Source organism: Nematostella vectensis, chromosome 8 (assembly GCF_932526225.1).
Source record: "Nematostella vectensis chromosome 8, jaNemVect1.1, whole genome shotgun sequence".
In the NCBI taxonomy this organism is placed as follows: domain Eukaryota; kingdom Metazoa; phylum Cnidaria; class Anthozoa; order Actiniaria; family Edwardsiidae; genus Nematostella; species Nematostella vectensis.
In genome coordinates, this window is record NC_064041.1 from 12862214 (window position 1) to 12879476 (window position 17263).

Consider the following 17263-nt stretch of genomic DNA (forward strand, 5'->3'; position numbering starts at 1 on the left):
CTTTGGTACGAATACCCGCCTTCAATCGGAAACCTTACGTAGACGTGTAGGGGTAAGGTGAATTGGCTAGCCACTCATTCACTTTGAAACACGTCTCAAATGCGAACTCCTTTCTCACTAGACCTTTTCCATCTTTCCTCCCACCCCCTAGCATCCCTCGGCTCCCAATTTATTTCTCCCCTTCGCATTTGACTAGTACCTGGTCTTACCTCCTGATGATAAACCTTGTGCTAGAATACACGTAAGGTTGCTTTACATTTCGAAAAGCTCTAAGAAATATCCCACTTTTCCATTTTGTAATTCTATATACTTGTTTTTTTATCATCCCCATTCTTGCCATTCCACGCCATCATATATGTTCCACATCTTCCTCCCTTCCAGATTATCTATCCACCTAACACCCATTGACGAATTTGACGGATGTTTTCAGAAGAATTCCCCTGTACAATCGGAGTAAAACAGGGATGTGTTATCCCCAACCCTTTTTAATTTATATATGAGTGATCTTCCAAATACCATTTACAATAACAGCGATGTACCAGTTTTGAACGGACAAAAACGGGGCTGCCTTCTTTATGCAGATGACTTTGTACTTTTTTTTGACAAAGTATGGCCAGCAAAAAAAATGTACTAATAAATCATAGTAAAACCAAGGCACTAATTTTAATCCCAGCGGAAAAAAGCTTGTGCGGTACCCCTTTTACCTAGAGAATATTCAGATTGAAAATGTAACCTCTCTTAAATAAGAGCAGATTAGATTTGTCAGCGGCGGCGGTGGGGTCCCATAAGTTGGGGGCGAAATTTTAGGGAGATGTGTGGGTAGTGGTCTCAGGGGAAGGGGCAAGTGTGGTCTCAGGGGAGAGGGGCAAGTGGTGGTTTCAGGAGGGGAGGGGCAAGTGGTGGTTTCACGGGGGAGGGGCAAGTGGTGGTTTCAGGAGGGAAGGGGCGGGTGGTGGTTTCTTTAAATCTTATAAGAACGCGGGGGATAACCTAGGTAGAGAAAGGTATTAACTAGGTTTGTATTTATTTTTAATGCTCCATATTTTGCGATTCTGAGAATTAATCAGTATTGAATTTTATTTAACGTGATCTTCATTGTAAACAATATTAGCAACTGAGGGTGACGAAGCTGTATGTCTGTCTGCTTTATATTATGTTAACTGGATGTCACTGTTTCAAATTCAAATTGCGTCGTTCCAGAAAATATCCATGCCCCCCCCCCCCCCCCATTGAGGGGATTGGAAATTTGAGGGGGGTGTTCAAACGCCCAGGAATTTCCAGAGGGGAGGAGGGGAATGCCCTTTTTCCTTAACATTTACTTTTTTTTTTTGCAGGGGTTGGAAATTCCAGAGGGGTGGGGGGTCATACCTCCGACCCCCTCAATAGGGGGGTATGGATCTTTTCTCCCCTTCGCATTTGACTAGTACCTGGTCTTACCTCCTGATGATAAACCTTTTGCTAGAATACACGTAAGTTTGCTTTACATTTCGAAGAGCTCTAAGAAATATCCCACTTTTCCATTTTGTAACTCTATATACTTGTTTTTTTTATCATCCCCATTCTTGCCATTCCACGCCATCATATATGTTCCACATCTTCCTCCCTTCCAGATTATCTATCCACCTAAAACCCACCCCCCCCACCACCACCACCACCACCACCCACCCCCCCCCCCCCCACCACCCACCCACCCACCCCAGGTGCTTTGGTACGAATACCCGCCTTCAATCGGAAACCTTACGTAGACGTGTAGGGGTAAGGTGAATTGGCTAGCCACTCATTCACTTTGAAACACGTCTCAAATGCGAACTCCTTTCTCACTAGACCTTTTCCATCTTTCCTCCCACCCCCTAGCATCCCTCGGCTCCCAATTTATTTCTCCCCTTCGCATTTGACTAGTACCTGGTCTTACCTCCTGATGATAAACCTTGTGCTAGAATACACGTAAGGTTGCTTTACATTTCGAAAAGCTCTAAGAAATATCCCACTTTTCCATTTTGTAATTCTATATACTTGTTTTTTTATCATCCCCATTCTTGACATATTAGCAACTGAGGGTGACGAAGCTGTATGTCTGTCCTTGGGTGCGTCAGATTGTAAAACCAAGTGCGTCATCTATTTTATTACGAAGTTTGCCCTTTCAAATCCGCATGATTTATGATTTTTGGACGCTATATTCAGGTTTGAGAACCCCACACCCGATGCCTGTGCCAAGGGTAAAATAAACTCTAGAATCTGAAATGCTCCTAAGAAATTCAAGGAGAGTAGCTTACGAGAGATTTAATCACAGTATTTTCTAAAACCTTAAAACACGAATTCGTGCATTTCAATGTAGCTTGCTTTTGTTGATCTGAGCATAAAAAAATGTCATATGCACGTGCCTGACTGGAAAAAGACGCACAAAGGCTAAAGGAAGCAATGTAGACCTAGGTCATAGTGACTGCACATGATGACGACATCACTACGTTACTATAGCAACACACCTATTCCCAAGAGACGCAAGCATTAAAAAGACCCCGATATTTTTCAGTGAACATTTTAGCGAGTTGTGCATGGCGTTACCGTCTAAGACAGGGCTGGGATCCTGGTTATTGCCTCCCCATTAATGCGCGGGTACCTCAGGTTCCTTTTTTGTGTTGTACAGTTCGCTAGATAGCTGTGCTGGGGCCGAAATCTCCAGCTTAGCCGTAAAGCTTTATGCTGCTATGTTTCAGCGCATGTCTGGAAGTATGGTCTATTTTTTCTCATTTTATCGGTTCTGGAGGGGGTTCGATTCTCGGCCATGTACTCGATTTTTGTTCCCTGTTTACCAGTTACTCCATATGCCTTGTTCACCACTGCTCACCACGTTTCACGATTAACTGATAAAGTGACGACAAGAATCAATCTTTACTCAGAAATCACGATTTAACGATTTTTAAAGAGCATAGATCACGATTCATGTTGATCAAACTTCGTCATTCACGAATAACGGCGAAGGAAGCAACCACGGAACTTTCGTGATTACTTTCGCATCACGAAAGTAACCCTTACCGCCCCTGTTCGATAAGGGCACGAGTATGTCTTGGGGGACTTAGGAAAGGCTACTTTGGTCGACCGTGTTCGATACGGGGTCGAGATTGTTTCGGGAAGGTTCGGAAAGATGGCTTATTTGGTCGACCGTGTTTTCAGGAGGAGAGATTATTTAACGAATGTGTACGATTGGAGTACAAATTTGTCTATGAGAAATTTCCCCCTTTTATTTTCTCTATATATTTGATATTTGCTGTTGATGGCAACACATAAAAACGTTTTTTTTTATTTCTCGAAAAGATTCTTGAAACATAATTCGGCTCTACCCCGATGTAAGAACTTGTGTATATGCTTGATTTGCGTAGCCTGCGTGCATCCGGGTTTTCAAAATTCTTATACAATAAGAAAACCGGATGCACGCAAGCTAGAGTTGCGTCACAAAGCGGCTTTCGCTTGGTAAAACGAATCATTATAAAAACAGAATAATGCGTCCTCTGGGAATGATTCTTACACCGGGGTAAAGCCCATCAGAAGAAAAGGCACATAATACACTCTTTTTTTATAAGAACTTCTTTAATTTCAGTGATAAAAATATAATACCCATTGAATTATTAGGATGCGAGTTACACAAATGATCAAAAGCAATACTATATAAGATTGTTAGTATGAGTACAATTTGATTCTGCATTTTAGAACGTATCACGACTAAAAAAGCAATCAGTTGCACAGCACATGTTCTTAGCATGTTCTTAAAATTTAGTGAAATCTCAGGCTGGACGTTCTTACAAAAAGAGCGTGGGCGCAAGTGTGAAGGAACCAAACACCGAAAAATTAACCATGATGCTTTTCGAGTTATATCAACAGATCACTTCATGTAAAACCGCGCATCGAAACGCTATAGGTTTTTCTATAAGTTTTGGCTCAGTGATTTCGCTGATCAAGAATATAAATTTAGGGTTTATTTCGTGGTGGACTCACCTTTGACACCATTAAGGTAGGTCGTCTTTTGGACTTACTTGTAATGTATATATGATTTCCAGCCGTATTGTAAGAACATGTTTCCACACGTGTGGGTAAAATGTCCTAAATATACGAGCTACGGATCTTTTATATTGCTAGTAGCAGTTTTGATGATGCCTTGTTAATTTTGAGTATTGCTAAATATTGCTCTTTTAATTTGGTATTGGACTTTGCAATCAGAATATTTGAAAACTACTTTCTTTGAATGATAGGTTGAATTACTAAATCTTAAACCCCTTTAAACTAAATCTGTTTTGCTTGGAAGACTTTGATTTGATATAATGAAATCAAACTTTTCAGGGTTATATAGTATAAACATTTCATTACTAACTTAAATATACAACATTATATTATCATTAAAATAAATGGATGCGATGTTTTGTACTATTTATTATTGCTTTGGTGGGTTTCCACTTGTTCGTGAGCGAGACCGAATATCGTGCATCTTCAAATTGTTTACAATAGTTTTAACGTTTGACCTCATGTGTGTGGGATGGTATTGCATAACACAAGGAGTTATTGGAACCTCATTCTGAGGTTTAAACTGTGTATAACTTATAACCCATGCTTAGTTTAATCGTATCCAAAGTCAGAATTTTGTATTCGAACAAATTTTCCGAATAATTTTTGTGCATAAATATGATCTATTTTTTTTTCACCAAATTCTAGATTAATATTTAATGATTTTCATTTATTTTTAAGGCCAGTGGGTGTATAGTTGAATGTTTTTTTTTTAAGATAAGGACTTTCATCAAGGGTGAAAAAAAGTTTCCCACATACTGTTGTCACGCAGTCAAGTAGCGTTTGTTAATGTTTGCTTCCTGTCGTAGCACATCCATTCAAGCTAGCTCTAACGTTACAAAGTTCCGTTTTTTACAGTAAAGCCTGGCTAAACTAGCTAGGAGACATGTAGCGTGCGTCATATTTTCTAGCTTAGCCTCCTTGGGTAGTTGAGTGAGAAACATTTTCGTGTCGCTCTCCTATACAATATTTGTTGAGCACTAGATGTTTTAAGTAGTGTAGTGGCTAAACTAGGAAACATTTAGAAGACATGTCGCACACTTCATGTCGCGCTTGACATTTCGCCCAGTTTAGCCATGGGGTTTTTCAGTCTTTTAGCCTTCATTGGCGTTTTTTGTGCTTAAGATAATTAAAATTCGCCTTATCCTTGATTAGCTTCTCTAGATGTTTATTCTGAATAAACAATTATATTTTGTGCGTCACATCCATTGTACGCCATCCGGACCGTGAAAAAAATACATATTTAAGAGTTTTAATCTCCACATAATTTGACATTTCAAAACGAATCTCGTTGAGTCTTACTTGGATAAAATTGACTTACTTGTTGATCCATTCTTTTCTGCTTGACAATATAAAATAATTGAATTAATGACTGGTCAAAATTACGGAGGGCGGGGAGGTGTTATCTCTCTATCTTAGGAAAAGCGGATCCACAGTTATTCCTAGCATTTGATGGGAACGGGGGAGGGGTGCAGGGGGGAGGGTGTATTTTTGTTTATATACTCGTTTAAACATAAGGATCCGCAATAAAAGGGAAAGCTTCTCCCACCAGAACACTGCCATGCTATCAGTTGCAAATTATTAGTCTCCTGTCAAAATGCTCATCTTTGAGCATCAGTCGGCTGGAATAAAACTATTTTTGCAAAGGTAACAAGTTATTAAATGATAGATAGGGATTTTTAAATTAGCGATTTGCTGTCAATTCACATTTTTTGGTGCAAAAATCATAAATATTTTGCGCAATGCATAATCTGGCGCATCTGCATAAATTATTCTATCCCTGTGATCAAAAAGGCTTATATCTTAGAACACACACAGCTTGGAATAGAAACATTTCAGGTGGACAAGTCTAGGAATAATATTTAATTTAGTTTAGAATATGAAATTTGAATTTAGCGCTCAGAGCAATTGTTCTGGCATGTTGACTCATTGATGGCTGATTGATAACTGATTGTTTTTGAGCCCGGGAATGGGAGGAGCTTTCCTCTTTATAGCGGAACCTAATGCTTTAATCTAGTGACAGGCTACCCCTCAGATTTTTACTTGATGCCCATCCCCTGACCCTGGTCAGCTATTAAGGCCAGCTCCTGCAAAATGCCCCTTCCATACAACCAGAAAACTTGCAAACTTAAGACCAGGAAGTAACTAGAGTAAAAGAATTTTTAAAAATCAGACACAATCTGGATAAAAAAAGTGCTTAAAGAATCTGAAACCAAATATATATATATTTCAAGGATTTTAGAAAATCACAGCCTCTCGTGTCAGGGGGATCCAAAATTTAAGGAAGGAGTATATCTACTTAACCCCCACCCCCCTGCATGCCCCTCTTTATAAGCTTTTCACTTGTTTTATTTGTTCATTCTGCTTTTTTTAGATGGTGTACATTGTAGGCGTGGTAGGAATTGTGGTATTCTATATTGTCATCCTAGTGCTTGGATTATGGGCAGCAAGGCGTCGCAAGGAAGGCGAGGAGGAAACCATGTTGGCTGGTCGGAGTATAGGACTGTTTGTGGGGACATTTACCATGACTGGTATGTCAGGCATGCAGCTGTGCAGGGAATTAGATATTATGTGCAGGGAATTAGATATTATGTGCAGGGAATAAGATATTATGTGCAGGGAATAAGATATTATGTGCAGGGAATAAGATATTATGTGCAGGGAATAAGATATTATGTGCAGGGAATAAGATATTTTGTGCAGAGAGTAAGATATTATGTGCAGGGAATAAGATATTTTGTGCAGGGAATAAGATATTATGTGCAAGGAATAAGATATTATGTGCAGGGAATAAGATATTATGTGCAGGGAATAAGATATTTTGTGCAGGGAATTAGATATTATGTGCAGGGAATAAGATATTATGTGCAGGGAATAAGATATTATGTGCAGGGAATAAGATATTATGTGCAAGGAATAAGATATTATGTGCAGGGAATAAGATATTATGTGCAGGGAATAAGATATTATGTGCAGGGAATAAGATATTTTGTGCAGGGAATTAGATATTATGTGCAGGGAATAAGATATTATGTGCAGGGAATAAGATATTATGTGCAGGGAATAAGATATTATGTGCAGGGAATAAGATATTATGTGCAGGGAATAAGATATTATGTGCAGGGAATTAGATATTATGTGCAGGGAATAAGATATTATGTGCAGGGAATAAGATATTATGTGCAGGGAATAAGATATTATGTGCAGGGAATTAGATATTATGTGCAGAGAATGAGATATTTTGTGCAGAGAATAAGATATTATGTGCAGGGAATAAGATATTATGTGCAGAGAATGAGATATTTTGTGCAGAGAATAAGATATTATGTGCAAAGAATAAGATATTATGTGCAGAGAATAAGATATTATGTGCAAAGAATAAGATATTATGTGCAGAGAATAAGATATTTTGTGCTGAGAATAAGATATTATGTGCAAAGAATAAGATATTATGTGCAGAGAATAAGATATTATGTGCAAAGAGTAAGATATAATGTGCAGAGAATAAGATATTTTGTGCTGAGAATAAGATATTATGTGCAGAGAATAAGATATTTTGTGCTGAGAATAAGATATTATGTGCAGAGAATAAGATATTATGTGCAGAGAATAAGATAGTATGTGCAGAGAATAAGATAGTATGTGCAGAGAATAAGATAGTATGTGCAGAGAATAAAATATTATGTGCAGAGAATAAGATAGTATGTGCAGAGAATAAGATAGTATGTGCAGAGAATAAGATATTATGTGCAGAGAATAAGATATTATGTGCAGAGAATAAGATAAGAGTGTATGGGGAGGGGGATGGGTGGCTATAAGAACTCGTTATGACTGTCTGCTCATCCACCTGCCGCCTATAGAAGAAATAATTAAAATTGTCCTTATCAATACATGTTTTGTCAAAAAGAATTCTAAAGTATTTTTGGTATTTTAACACATTTTCAAAGTCAATTTCTGTAGCAGCACAGGCCCATAGAGATGGGATTTAAGTGATCAGAATGGCTATTGAAAATTAAATAAATTTGCATGACCGGCACAACATGAGAATGGTGGCCTAGGTCATACAGCCCCCTCCATATATTTTCCCTTATAGAAATGTTAAAATAGCTGGACAATCCCCAATCTTTCACATGATTGGAAGAACAGAACTTGTTTTTTATCATTTAGGGGGTTACAAATTTTAACACCAAAGCCCAGTACTATACACAAAGTTGACATCAATATCTGCTATGCCCCTATATCAAGAAACTTCATATGTTGGATTTTTAGCACCCAAAGGTGTCCATAATCACAGGACTTCTTTGTTTATGTGACCTCCTGCGCCATTTTCTTGAACCTAGCCACACCTATAAATATATCAGCACATAACCCCTAAAAGTGAGTTTTACACTATATATTGTTTTTTTTTTAAGCAACTTGGGTTGGCGGCGGGTATATCAATGGTACGGCAGAGATGGTTTACACAAGCACCTTAGTCTGGGCCCAGGCCCCTTGGGGATACGCTCTTAGTCTTGTGATAGGTAAGTCAAATGTCAATGTCTGTAGTAGTGGCGAAACCAAATGGGTGGATCCAAGGGAGTGGGGATCAGTTCACCGTCCTGAGCCATCGTAAACGATTTCCAAAATCGTTCACAATTTTGAAAGTCCCTCACGATTTTTGAAATCTTTCACGATTTTGAAAGTCCTTCACGATTTTGAAAATCCTTCACGATTTTAAAATTCCTTCACGATTGATAGAGAAAAAAAAAGAAACGGAAAACCGGCTTCATGGTTGAATTTATGATCGCGTGAAACGAATCTGCTATTTGTGCGCGTACACAGAGGGGTGCGTGCACCCCAACGCTTTGAGCGCGTGGAGTAATTGTGTATATCGGAATTGACACACACGATTGAAGATAGAGACAGGGGAAGTAAGTTATAAAGGTGTGAGAAAACAAAGCAGGATGTTTGATATTTGTATATAGATGGCAGTGTCAGGAGATTATACATTTGAAAGAGTACGTGCGAGCTCCATTTTATTTCCATAACATTGCGAGAAGAACTATTCTAAAAACATGGTAAATCACATTAGCGTACAGTATCCAATAAGCTACACACACCCCATAAAATAGAAGAAGGCCCAAAGAAAGAGGCTGTCACACTAACACTGTTTTATTATCAAATAAGTATACATAATAAACTAATCTTTAATAATCAGATCCTTATTATGGAGTATTGTCTCGTGATTGAGGTCTGCCGTCCGAGGCAATCGGGTGAGTCGACGAGGTCCTCTTCGGCTCTGAGATCTGAAAAAGACAAATTTTGAAAAAGCCTGTCACTATCAACCATTAATGGGGGGGGGGGGGGGGGGTTGAAAGGAGGAAATATAAAACATGCCTCTCATGATGTCACCCCCTTTCCTCATGCCTCCTCCCTTCTCGTCATGCCCTACCCTTCTCTCTTGCCCCCTACCCATATGCCTCTGCCCTCTCCTCATGCTCCTCCCTTCTCCTCATGCCCTACCCTTCTCTCTTGCCCCCTTTCCTTATGCCTCCCCCTCTCCTCGTGCCTCCTCCCTTCTCCTCATGCCCTACCCTTCCCTCTTGCCCCATACCCATATGCCTCCGCCCTCTCCTCGTGCCCTACCCTTCCCTCTTGCCCCCTTCCCTTATGCCTCCCCCTCTCCTCGTGCCTCCTTCCTTCTCCTCATGCCCTACCCTTCTCTCTTGCCCCCTACCCATATGCCTCCCCCTCTCCTCGTGCCCTACCCTTCCCTCTTGCCCCCTTCCCTTATGCCTCCCCCTCTCCTCGTGCCTCCTTCCTTCTCCTCATGCCCTACCCTTCTCTCTTGCCCCCTACCCATATGCCTCCCCCTCTCCTCGTGCCTCCTCCCTTCTCCTCATGCCCTACCCTTCTCTCTTGTCCCCCTTCCCTTATGCCTCCCCCTCTCCTCGTGCCTCCTCCCTTCTCCTCATGCCCTACCCTTCCCTCTTGCCCCATACCCATATGCCTCCGCCCTCTCCTCGTGCCCTACCCTTCTCTTTTGCCCCCCTTCCCTTATGCCTCCCCCTCTCCTCGTGCCTCCTCCCTCCTCCTCATGCCTACCCTTCCCTCTTGCCCCATACCCATATGCCTCCGCCCTCTCCTCGTGCCCTACCCTTCTCTTTTGCCCCCCTTCCCTTATGCCTCCCCCTCTCCTCGTGCCTCCTCCCTTCTCCTCATGCCCTACCCTTCCCTCTTGCCCCATACCCTTATGCCTCCCCCTCTCCTCGTGCCTCCTCCCTCCCCATCATACCCTACCCTTCCCTTTTGCCCCATACCCTTAGGCCTCTGCCCTCTCCTCATGCCCTAGTTTCACAATGCCTACGCAGACCATCTAGGTTTTCTACAGCTCATCTGTAGTTTTTCTTACAATACACGTACAATAGACCCAAGGTAGCCTTGTTTTATGTCATGCGCTAATAACTATTCTGTGTTTCATTTTTCCATCATGCTCTAGGCGGTCTTGTTTTTGCAAAGATCATGCGGAAGCGCGAGTATTTCACCATGTTGGATCCGTTTCAAGAGAAGTATGGAGTGCGCATGGGCGGACTGCTCTACATCCCTGCCCTCATGGGTGAGATCTTCTGGACCGGAGCAATCCTCTCCGCGCTTGGTGCCACTGTAAGCGTGGTGATTGGTTTAGGCCAGGAGCTGTCAGTCATCGTCTCAGCGTGCATCGCTATATTCTACACACTGATTGGTGGATTGTACTCTGTGGCGTATACTGACGTCATACAGCTCGTTTGCATATTCATTGGTTTGGTAAGTAAACGCTTGGAAAGCTCTCTATGATGCAAGTTTAAGAGCAAGCGCGATGTCTGTCAAACCCTTGTACAGTGACTGAGCTTTTTTATTACCCGGCTTAAACCCGTGTTTTACAATCATTCCATTTATTCATTTGTTGTTGTTGTTTTGTTTTGTTTCATTTCTCGCTGTCTGGTATCCCGTTAAGTTAATACACTGAACTGTTTCGCTTGTCATTAGAGAGCGAACGCGAATAACGGCATCAGGAACTGCGCGCGTGCTCACGAATTGCTGAAAAACTCCGTTGACGGTCATGACCGCGCGCGTAAAACGCGAAAATTGGAAAAATGTTGTTCTAGATTTGTCTTCACGGATATCAACGCCATTTTTCAGCAATTCGTGAGTCTTAGAAACGTTTAATCATATAAATTGCGTTTCACTTGTTAGTGGCTAAGCATTCCGTTCGCCTTGACCCATGACGCGGTAACAGACATATCCGTCACGGCTACCGCAGACGCGTCTGGATGGATCGGCGAGTTTCCCGTACAACCGGGACCCTGGATTGACTTTGCACTTCTTCTTGTGAGTACTCCGTATTTCTAGTAAGTATCTCACATACGGTCGCTATGAAAGCCAGTATGGGTCTCGGGTTGTCTTAAACATAGACGCAAATGATATTTTAATCTAGCATGCATTTTGCTTTACAACTAATAAATTTTTCACAGCAAGAAGACCAAAAACAGATTGAGAATCGTTAAGCGATTCTTTGTAGTCACTTAAAGTTAATTTCACTTGTTGTCGGGGGAGGGGAAGTGAGCAGCCACCACACTTAATCCGTAAAGTAAAATATTTCCAGACCATTACTAAACTCGGGGCTCTATCGGTAGACATTCGGCGGCATTCCTTGGCAAGTGTACTTCCAGCGCGTCTTGTCATGTAAGACAGTGAACGCGTCACGGAATCTTTCCCTCGCAGCGGCTGTTGGCTGCATCATTATGGCAATCCCTGCCGTCATCATCGGCGCCATTGGCAAATCCACTGGTAAGTCCGGTTCCAGCTTGAATCAGTCCGAGGGGGTAGTCAAGAGGTTCATGGGGGTGGGGATACCAGGAGATTCACTGGTTATCACTAGACCTTAGCGGGTGAGGGTGTGAGGTGGGCGGCACCCAGGAGGTCCACAAGTAAAGTGAGGGAACTGTGAAAACTGTATCTTTCAGTCAAAGCTGCTGCCCGCAAATTAACCTCGTCCTGGGTTCTGAGTAATTTCAACTTGACTTCATATCTAAAATTACCTTGAATACCCTGGGGACGAGGTTTGCTTTACCAGAGGTAATAAGCAGGTGCTGCAGGTATAGCCTTCCTATCATAAATATAATTTAGAATGCCCATTCTTTAGTCTTCTTGGCATCCGCTGTGGCCTCTTCAAGCTATCCGCATGATTGCGTGACGGCTATGCGTGAAAGACTATACTCTTCCCGGTTAAGGGTGTACTGACATTAGTGTTGCTCAGTTACGACGTTGCTACGCTGGTGGCGTTGAGCGCGCGCATATACATAACACGGAATTTGTCATTCACAAGCTTTCCTGACGTAAAAGAAACAAAAAAAAAATATGCGTTTCAAGTTCCCCAAAATTGACTTTAAGTTGCTCTCAGCCTTTTCGGGTTATGGTATTTCCCGTATTTTGTAAAAACGAAGATTCAGCGAAGATTAAGTCAAGAGTACGTTTTTGAAGTCTAAGTTTTCAATTTTCACTACATGCGCGCGCTGCAAAAACCGGTTGCAAACGCTCGGGCACGCACTGAAAATCTTATTTCAAAGTAGCGCGCGCTGTATCAGAATTTAAAATACTTTTTTCATTTCCATCATGACATGACGGATATCGTTCCTTTGAAGTGTTAATACCACGAAACACTATTGGAATTTGTTTTTAAACTTCATTTCAATATCATCATGTGAGATATCATTGTGTCTGAGCAGGCCGAATGTGCACGCGCGGGCTTTGATTTGTTATGCGTTTTCGCCAAATTATTTCAAAACGCAATATTTTTTTCTGTATTCCTTTTTATTAAAATCTCCTTCATATAGCCAAGCATGGATTTAGCGTTAATTTAACAGAAACTAAAATTATATCAAATAATCTGGATTTCAGGACCTTTGAGAAATCATACAAAGACAATTACTCAACCATTTCTAAAACGCATTCTTGGCTTAATGCACCCATCCCTCAAGCTTCATAAAACGTATTCAATATTTGTTTTCGAGCAATTTTACTTGAAATATTTGCTTTTATCTGTATCTATGACGTCACATTATGACGTCACGGGGTAACGTCATCATTATAGCCAGCATACTTTTGTTGGTCAACTTGGCAAATATCAGACCCTCATGACTTTCTACAAGGCTTTTATGCTATATTCACTTTTCCTTAGCAACAGATGTCAATAAACCCTTAAGCAATTTAATAACGTTTGCAGATTGGACAAAAACGGGCTTCTACACAGCCCCGGCTGTTGGAGTCAATCAGACGATAAACGCGACGTTTGTTAATGCTTCGGCGAACGCCACAACAGCTTCGCCAATCGTAGGACCTTCAGGTGAGAGATCCTGAAACCCAGACATATAAATGCGAAAGGGGAGACATTGTAATAAAATGTGTTGGGAAGCCGCACGGGTCGGCATTTTGTGGGCACAATGTCCCCCTTTCCTCTCCCGCACCCATTTCCGCTCTACAAGCTTGTGGTAGTATGAAGGACCCTGCAAAAAGCGCTAACAAGCTGGCACTGCTATGTTGGCGAAGCTCGTACACCATGTTGGGAGGTGCTGTTCGCCAACATTCCCTGTGTCTGGTGGTCAGACGAGTTTAGCAGCGACAGCAATGGTGGCTGATGTTGACAGGTTGTCGTCAACCGACTTCGCGACAGGCCCGCATGTAAGCATAGGTAAAAACCACTGAAGCGCCTAGCTGCAAATACCCCATAACTTCAGGCTTAGAGGTGGCTTATATGTGCAGCTAGTGTTTCAGTGGTTTTTACCCATGTTAACAGGCTTGTCGCGTAGTCGCTAAGCCGGTTAACGACAATCTTCTGTTAGTCGACTGTATCCTTTTGCATCGAATTATCTCACTTTATGTATCGAATTATCTCACTTTCAAGGCCCACTCGTCCTTCCCATGGTGTTACGTCACCTTACCCCTAACTACATCGCGTTTTTCGGCCTGGGTGCTGTCTCGGCAGCAGTTATGTCGTCAGCCGATTCCAGTGTGTTGTCGGCAGCAAGCATGTTCTCGCACAACATCTACAAGATGATCTTCAGACAAAAGGTGAAAATCCCAAACATCTATAAGATGATTTTCAGGCAAAAGGTGAAAATCCCAAACATCTATAAGATGATTTTCAGGCAAAAGGTGAGTTTCACACAACATCTACAAGATGATATTCAGACAAGAGGTGAAAAACCCAAACATCTACAAGATGAGCTTCAGACAATAAGGTAAGCATCGCAAAACATCTACAAGATGATATTCAGACAAAAGGTGAAAATCCCAAACATCTACAAGATGATCTTCAGACAAAAGTTGAAAACCCCAAACATCTATAAGATGATCTTCAGACAGAAGGTTTATTTTTGTTTTTATTTATTTTTCCCTCATTATACATCTGCTCTGTCATTTCAGGCCACGCAGCGCGAGTTGTTATGGGTAATGCGGCTTGCCATCTTTCTAGTCGGTGCCATAGCAACTATCATGGCCTTGGTGGTAGAGTCTGTCTATACGCTGTGGTTTCTCTGTGGAGATGTCGTCTACGTCACGCTCTTCCCACAGCTGTGTTGCGTGATCTTCTTTCATGACACTAATACGTACGGTTCTTTCACGGGCTTCATCCTGGGTATTTTGCTTCGGGTGTTAGGTGGTGAGCCGGCGCTCAAGATCCCTGTGATTATAAAGTTCCCGTATTACAAGTGAGTGCTTTTTATTGCGTTGCCCTCAAAGAGGCAAAGCCATCAGTTTTCCGTGGGCCACGTTATGCTCGAAAATATAAAAAATGGCTCTCTTGTGTCACAACAATGATTAAGCCTAGCGCAAACAGTTCACCAGCCTCGTTATCGCAATAACTTAGCTGCTTGCTGCTTAAGCAACCGGAAAATGTAGGCTAAGCTCCCGAAACTAAAGGGTTCATAGATCTCATTTTTGCGTCAGTATTTCTGCCTTCTGAAAGTTGGTTTTCACTATGACGCACACAACTGGAGTCAAACACAAGCGCAAGAGAAAATAAAGCTGCTGTTCTGTCGTGCCTACCCTTGCGCCCAAGCGAGACCCAACCTTTATAATCTCCGAATGACGTCACAGCGTGTCACGAAAACGCGTCATGAGTTGCGTGACTGTTGTTCATGGCACGCTGTGACGCTATCCGTAAATTACTTAAAGATAGACGCGCAAAAAGAAAGATCTATTTGGTTTATACAATAACAAAACTGATTTTGACAAACAGCATGTGCGTAAGGACGTGAGTGTGTACTCTAATCACCAACTCTTCTCTTCTAAATCGTAGCCTTTATTATGTCTTATTATGTTACCAGTGAAACTGACGGTCAACTCTTCCCGTTTCGTACGCTGTCCATGGTCTGCGCCTTCGTCACTATCCTCGCCGTCTCGTACCTAGCGCGCCTGCTCTTCCTCAAGGGCGTGTTACCGCTGTCCGCAGATTTCGCCGAGTGCTTCACAGAGCCCAAGTCGTACGAGCTCAAAGAGACTGGTAACAAAAGTCATGAGATGTCTTCATACCAGGACCACGCAGACGAGAAAAAGGCTTTTTAAGATTTTCTTCCCTGTTTTCTGTGTTATATGTGATTCCAAAAAAAAATTATAAAAACTTATCACCTATAAAAAAACACAATCAAATGTAAAGAATGATTTAGGGTTTATACTCTTTTACGAGTATCTAAACTACGCACCACTTTTCAATCCGCACAATCGATCCTATTATTCCCATTGAGTTGTATAATTTTATGCGACAATTCATTTAAATTGTAAATTAAGATGCTACTAATAAAACTCGAGATGAAATAGTATTTTTGTATTTATTTATATGGATAATGATCCACCCAAGAACTAATCGCCATTCTCATTTGCCTCCCCTTGCCATCCTCGTTGACTTCACTTGCTATCCTCATCGCTATACTCATCCAGGGGCGTACGCACAAGTTGCAGTCAAAGCATTCAGAAGCTGAATAAGGGCGTGGCCCTTCATCCCGCATTCCCGTGAAGATTTCATAGCTCCCGCTATTGGGTTTGGAATTGGCGTCAATGCGTCAGACTTTTGAGAATATTACACGATCCTCTGTCATCCTCGATCTGAAATAGGACTTCAGTCGTCGCGTGGCACTGAACGACATAACAATATGTTTGGAAATCATCTGTAGACTACCATGGTTAAGAAATAATAATAGTTTTTTATCCCCATCATATGTATAAAACTACGTACATAAAAATGAATGAGAAAAAAATTGTTTTTCCCCTCGTTATGCAAATAAGATCACCAAATTGTTTTGCAGTCCAGTGACTGCAGGCCTAGGCTGCGTACGCCCCCTGTCATCGCTATCCGCATCGTTTCTATCCTCGCCATCCTCACCGCTATCCTCGCCATCTTTTTCCGCACTTTCGTCTGTGGTATACTCCTGCGGGTACAGGATCTGGTATGCTTTGTCTTGAAGGCGCGCTCTTGGATTGTTGACAATCCTGCTGGTAGATCCATTGCCTAGAGCTATAGTTGGTAACAAATAAGCAACACTGGGCTGAACGGTCAGCGGTGAAATGCACTCAATGCCTACTTTTTGTTTCGGAATTGGTGGAAACGAAAGAAAATCCGGCATAAGACTCCGCCCGGCTTTTTACACTGATGTCATACACCCTTTCTACATTTTTTCTTAGGCGCATTTCCTTTCCTTTATTGCTCTTGCGAGTGTTTTCCTTTTTTCTCCACTTTTTTGTATTGTGGGTTGTGTTTATCCCATTGAATATTGTCTTGAAATCATTTGACTGCTTCTCTGACGTTTTCAGATCCCCACCTACTTGCAAGCATTTCGCAGTGATGGTGGATAGGTGTGTCTGGCTAAATGAATGCTGGAATTCATTTCCTTGCAATAGGTTGCGGGCATCTTTACTCCACAAACAGGCATCATGATCCATGATGAGTTTCTTTAGTACGACATTGTGCTCTTTGATGTCGTGATTCAAGCGGCGACTCACTAAGCTTCAGCTGATATATAGAGATCAAAAAATCGCTCGCACATGCTTTGCACCCATCGGAATTATTTTCTTTTCCAACACCATCAAGTCATATTGTCGGGATCGCTCATAAACGAATTTTCTTTTGAAGGATTCATTACTTTACCCGGTTTTTCGCATTTTGTGTAGGCTTCGTTCATGATCTTCATGTAATTTCGCT

The 17263-nt window shown here is 41.7% G+C and overlaps 1 protein-coding gene across 1 annotated transcript; it reads left to right on the forward strand.

Annotated features, from left to right (window-relative positions):
• The first annotated feature begins 3847 nt into the window (after positions 1-3847).
• On the forward strand, positions 3848-15887 carry LOC5516277 (high-affinity choline transporter 1). The gene is made up of 10 exons (XM_048731701.1): positions 3848-4006; positions 6428-6584; positions 8466-8573; positions 10532-10836; positions 11266-11400; positions 11706-11859; positions 13295-13414; positions 13973-14139; positions 14494-14777; positions 15396-15887. The coding sequence occupies exons 2-10, from the start codon at positions 6428-6430 to the stop codon at positions 15631-15633; spliced, it is 1668 nt and encodes a 555-aa protein (XP_048587658.1). The 5' UTR covers positions 3848-4006; the 3' UTR covers positions 15634-15887.
• The last annotated feature ends 1376 nt before the right edge of the window (positions 15888-17263 follow it).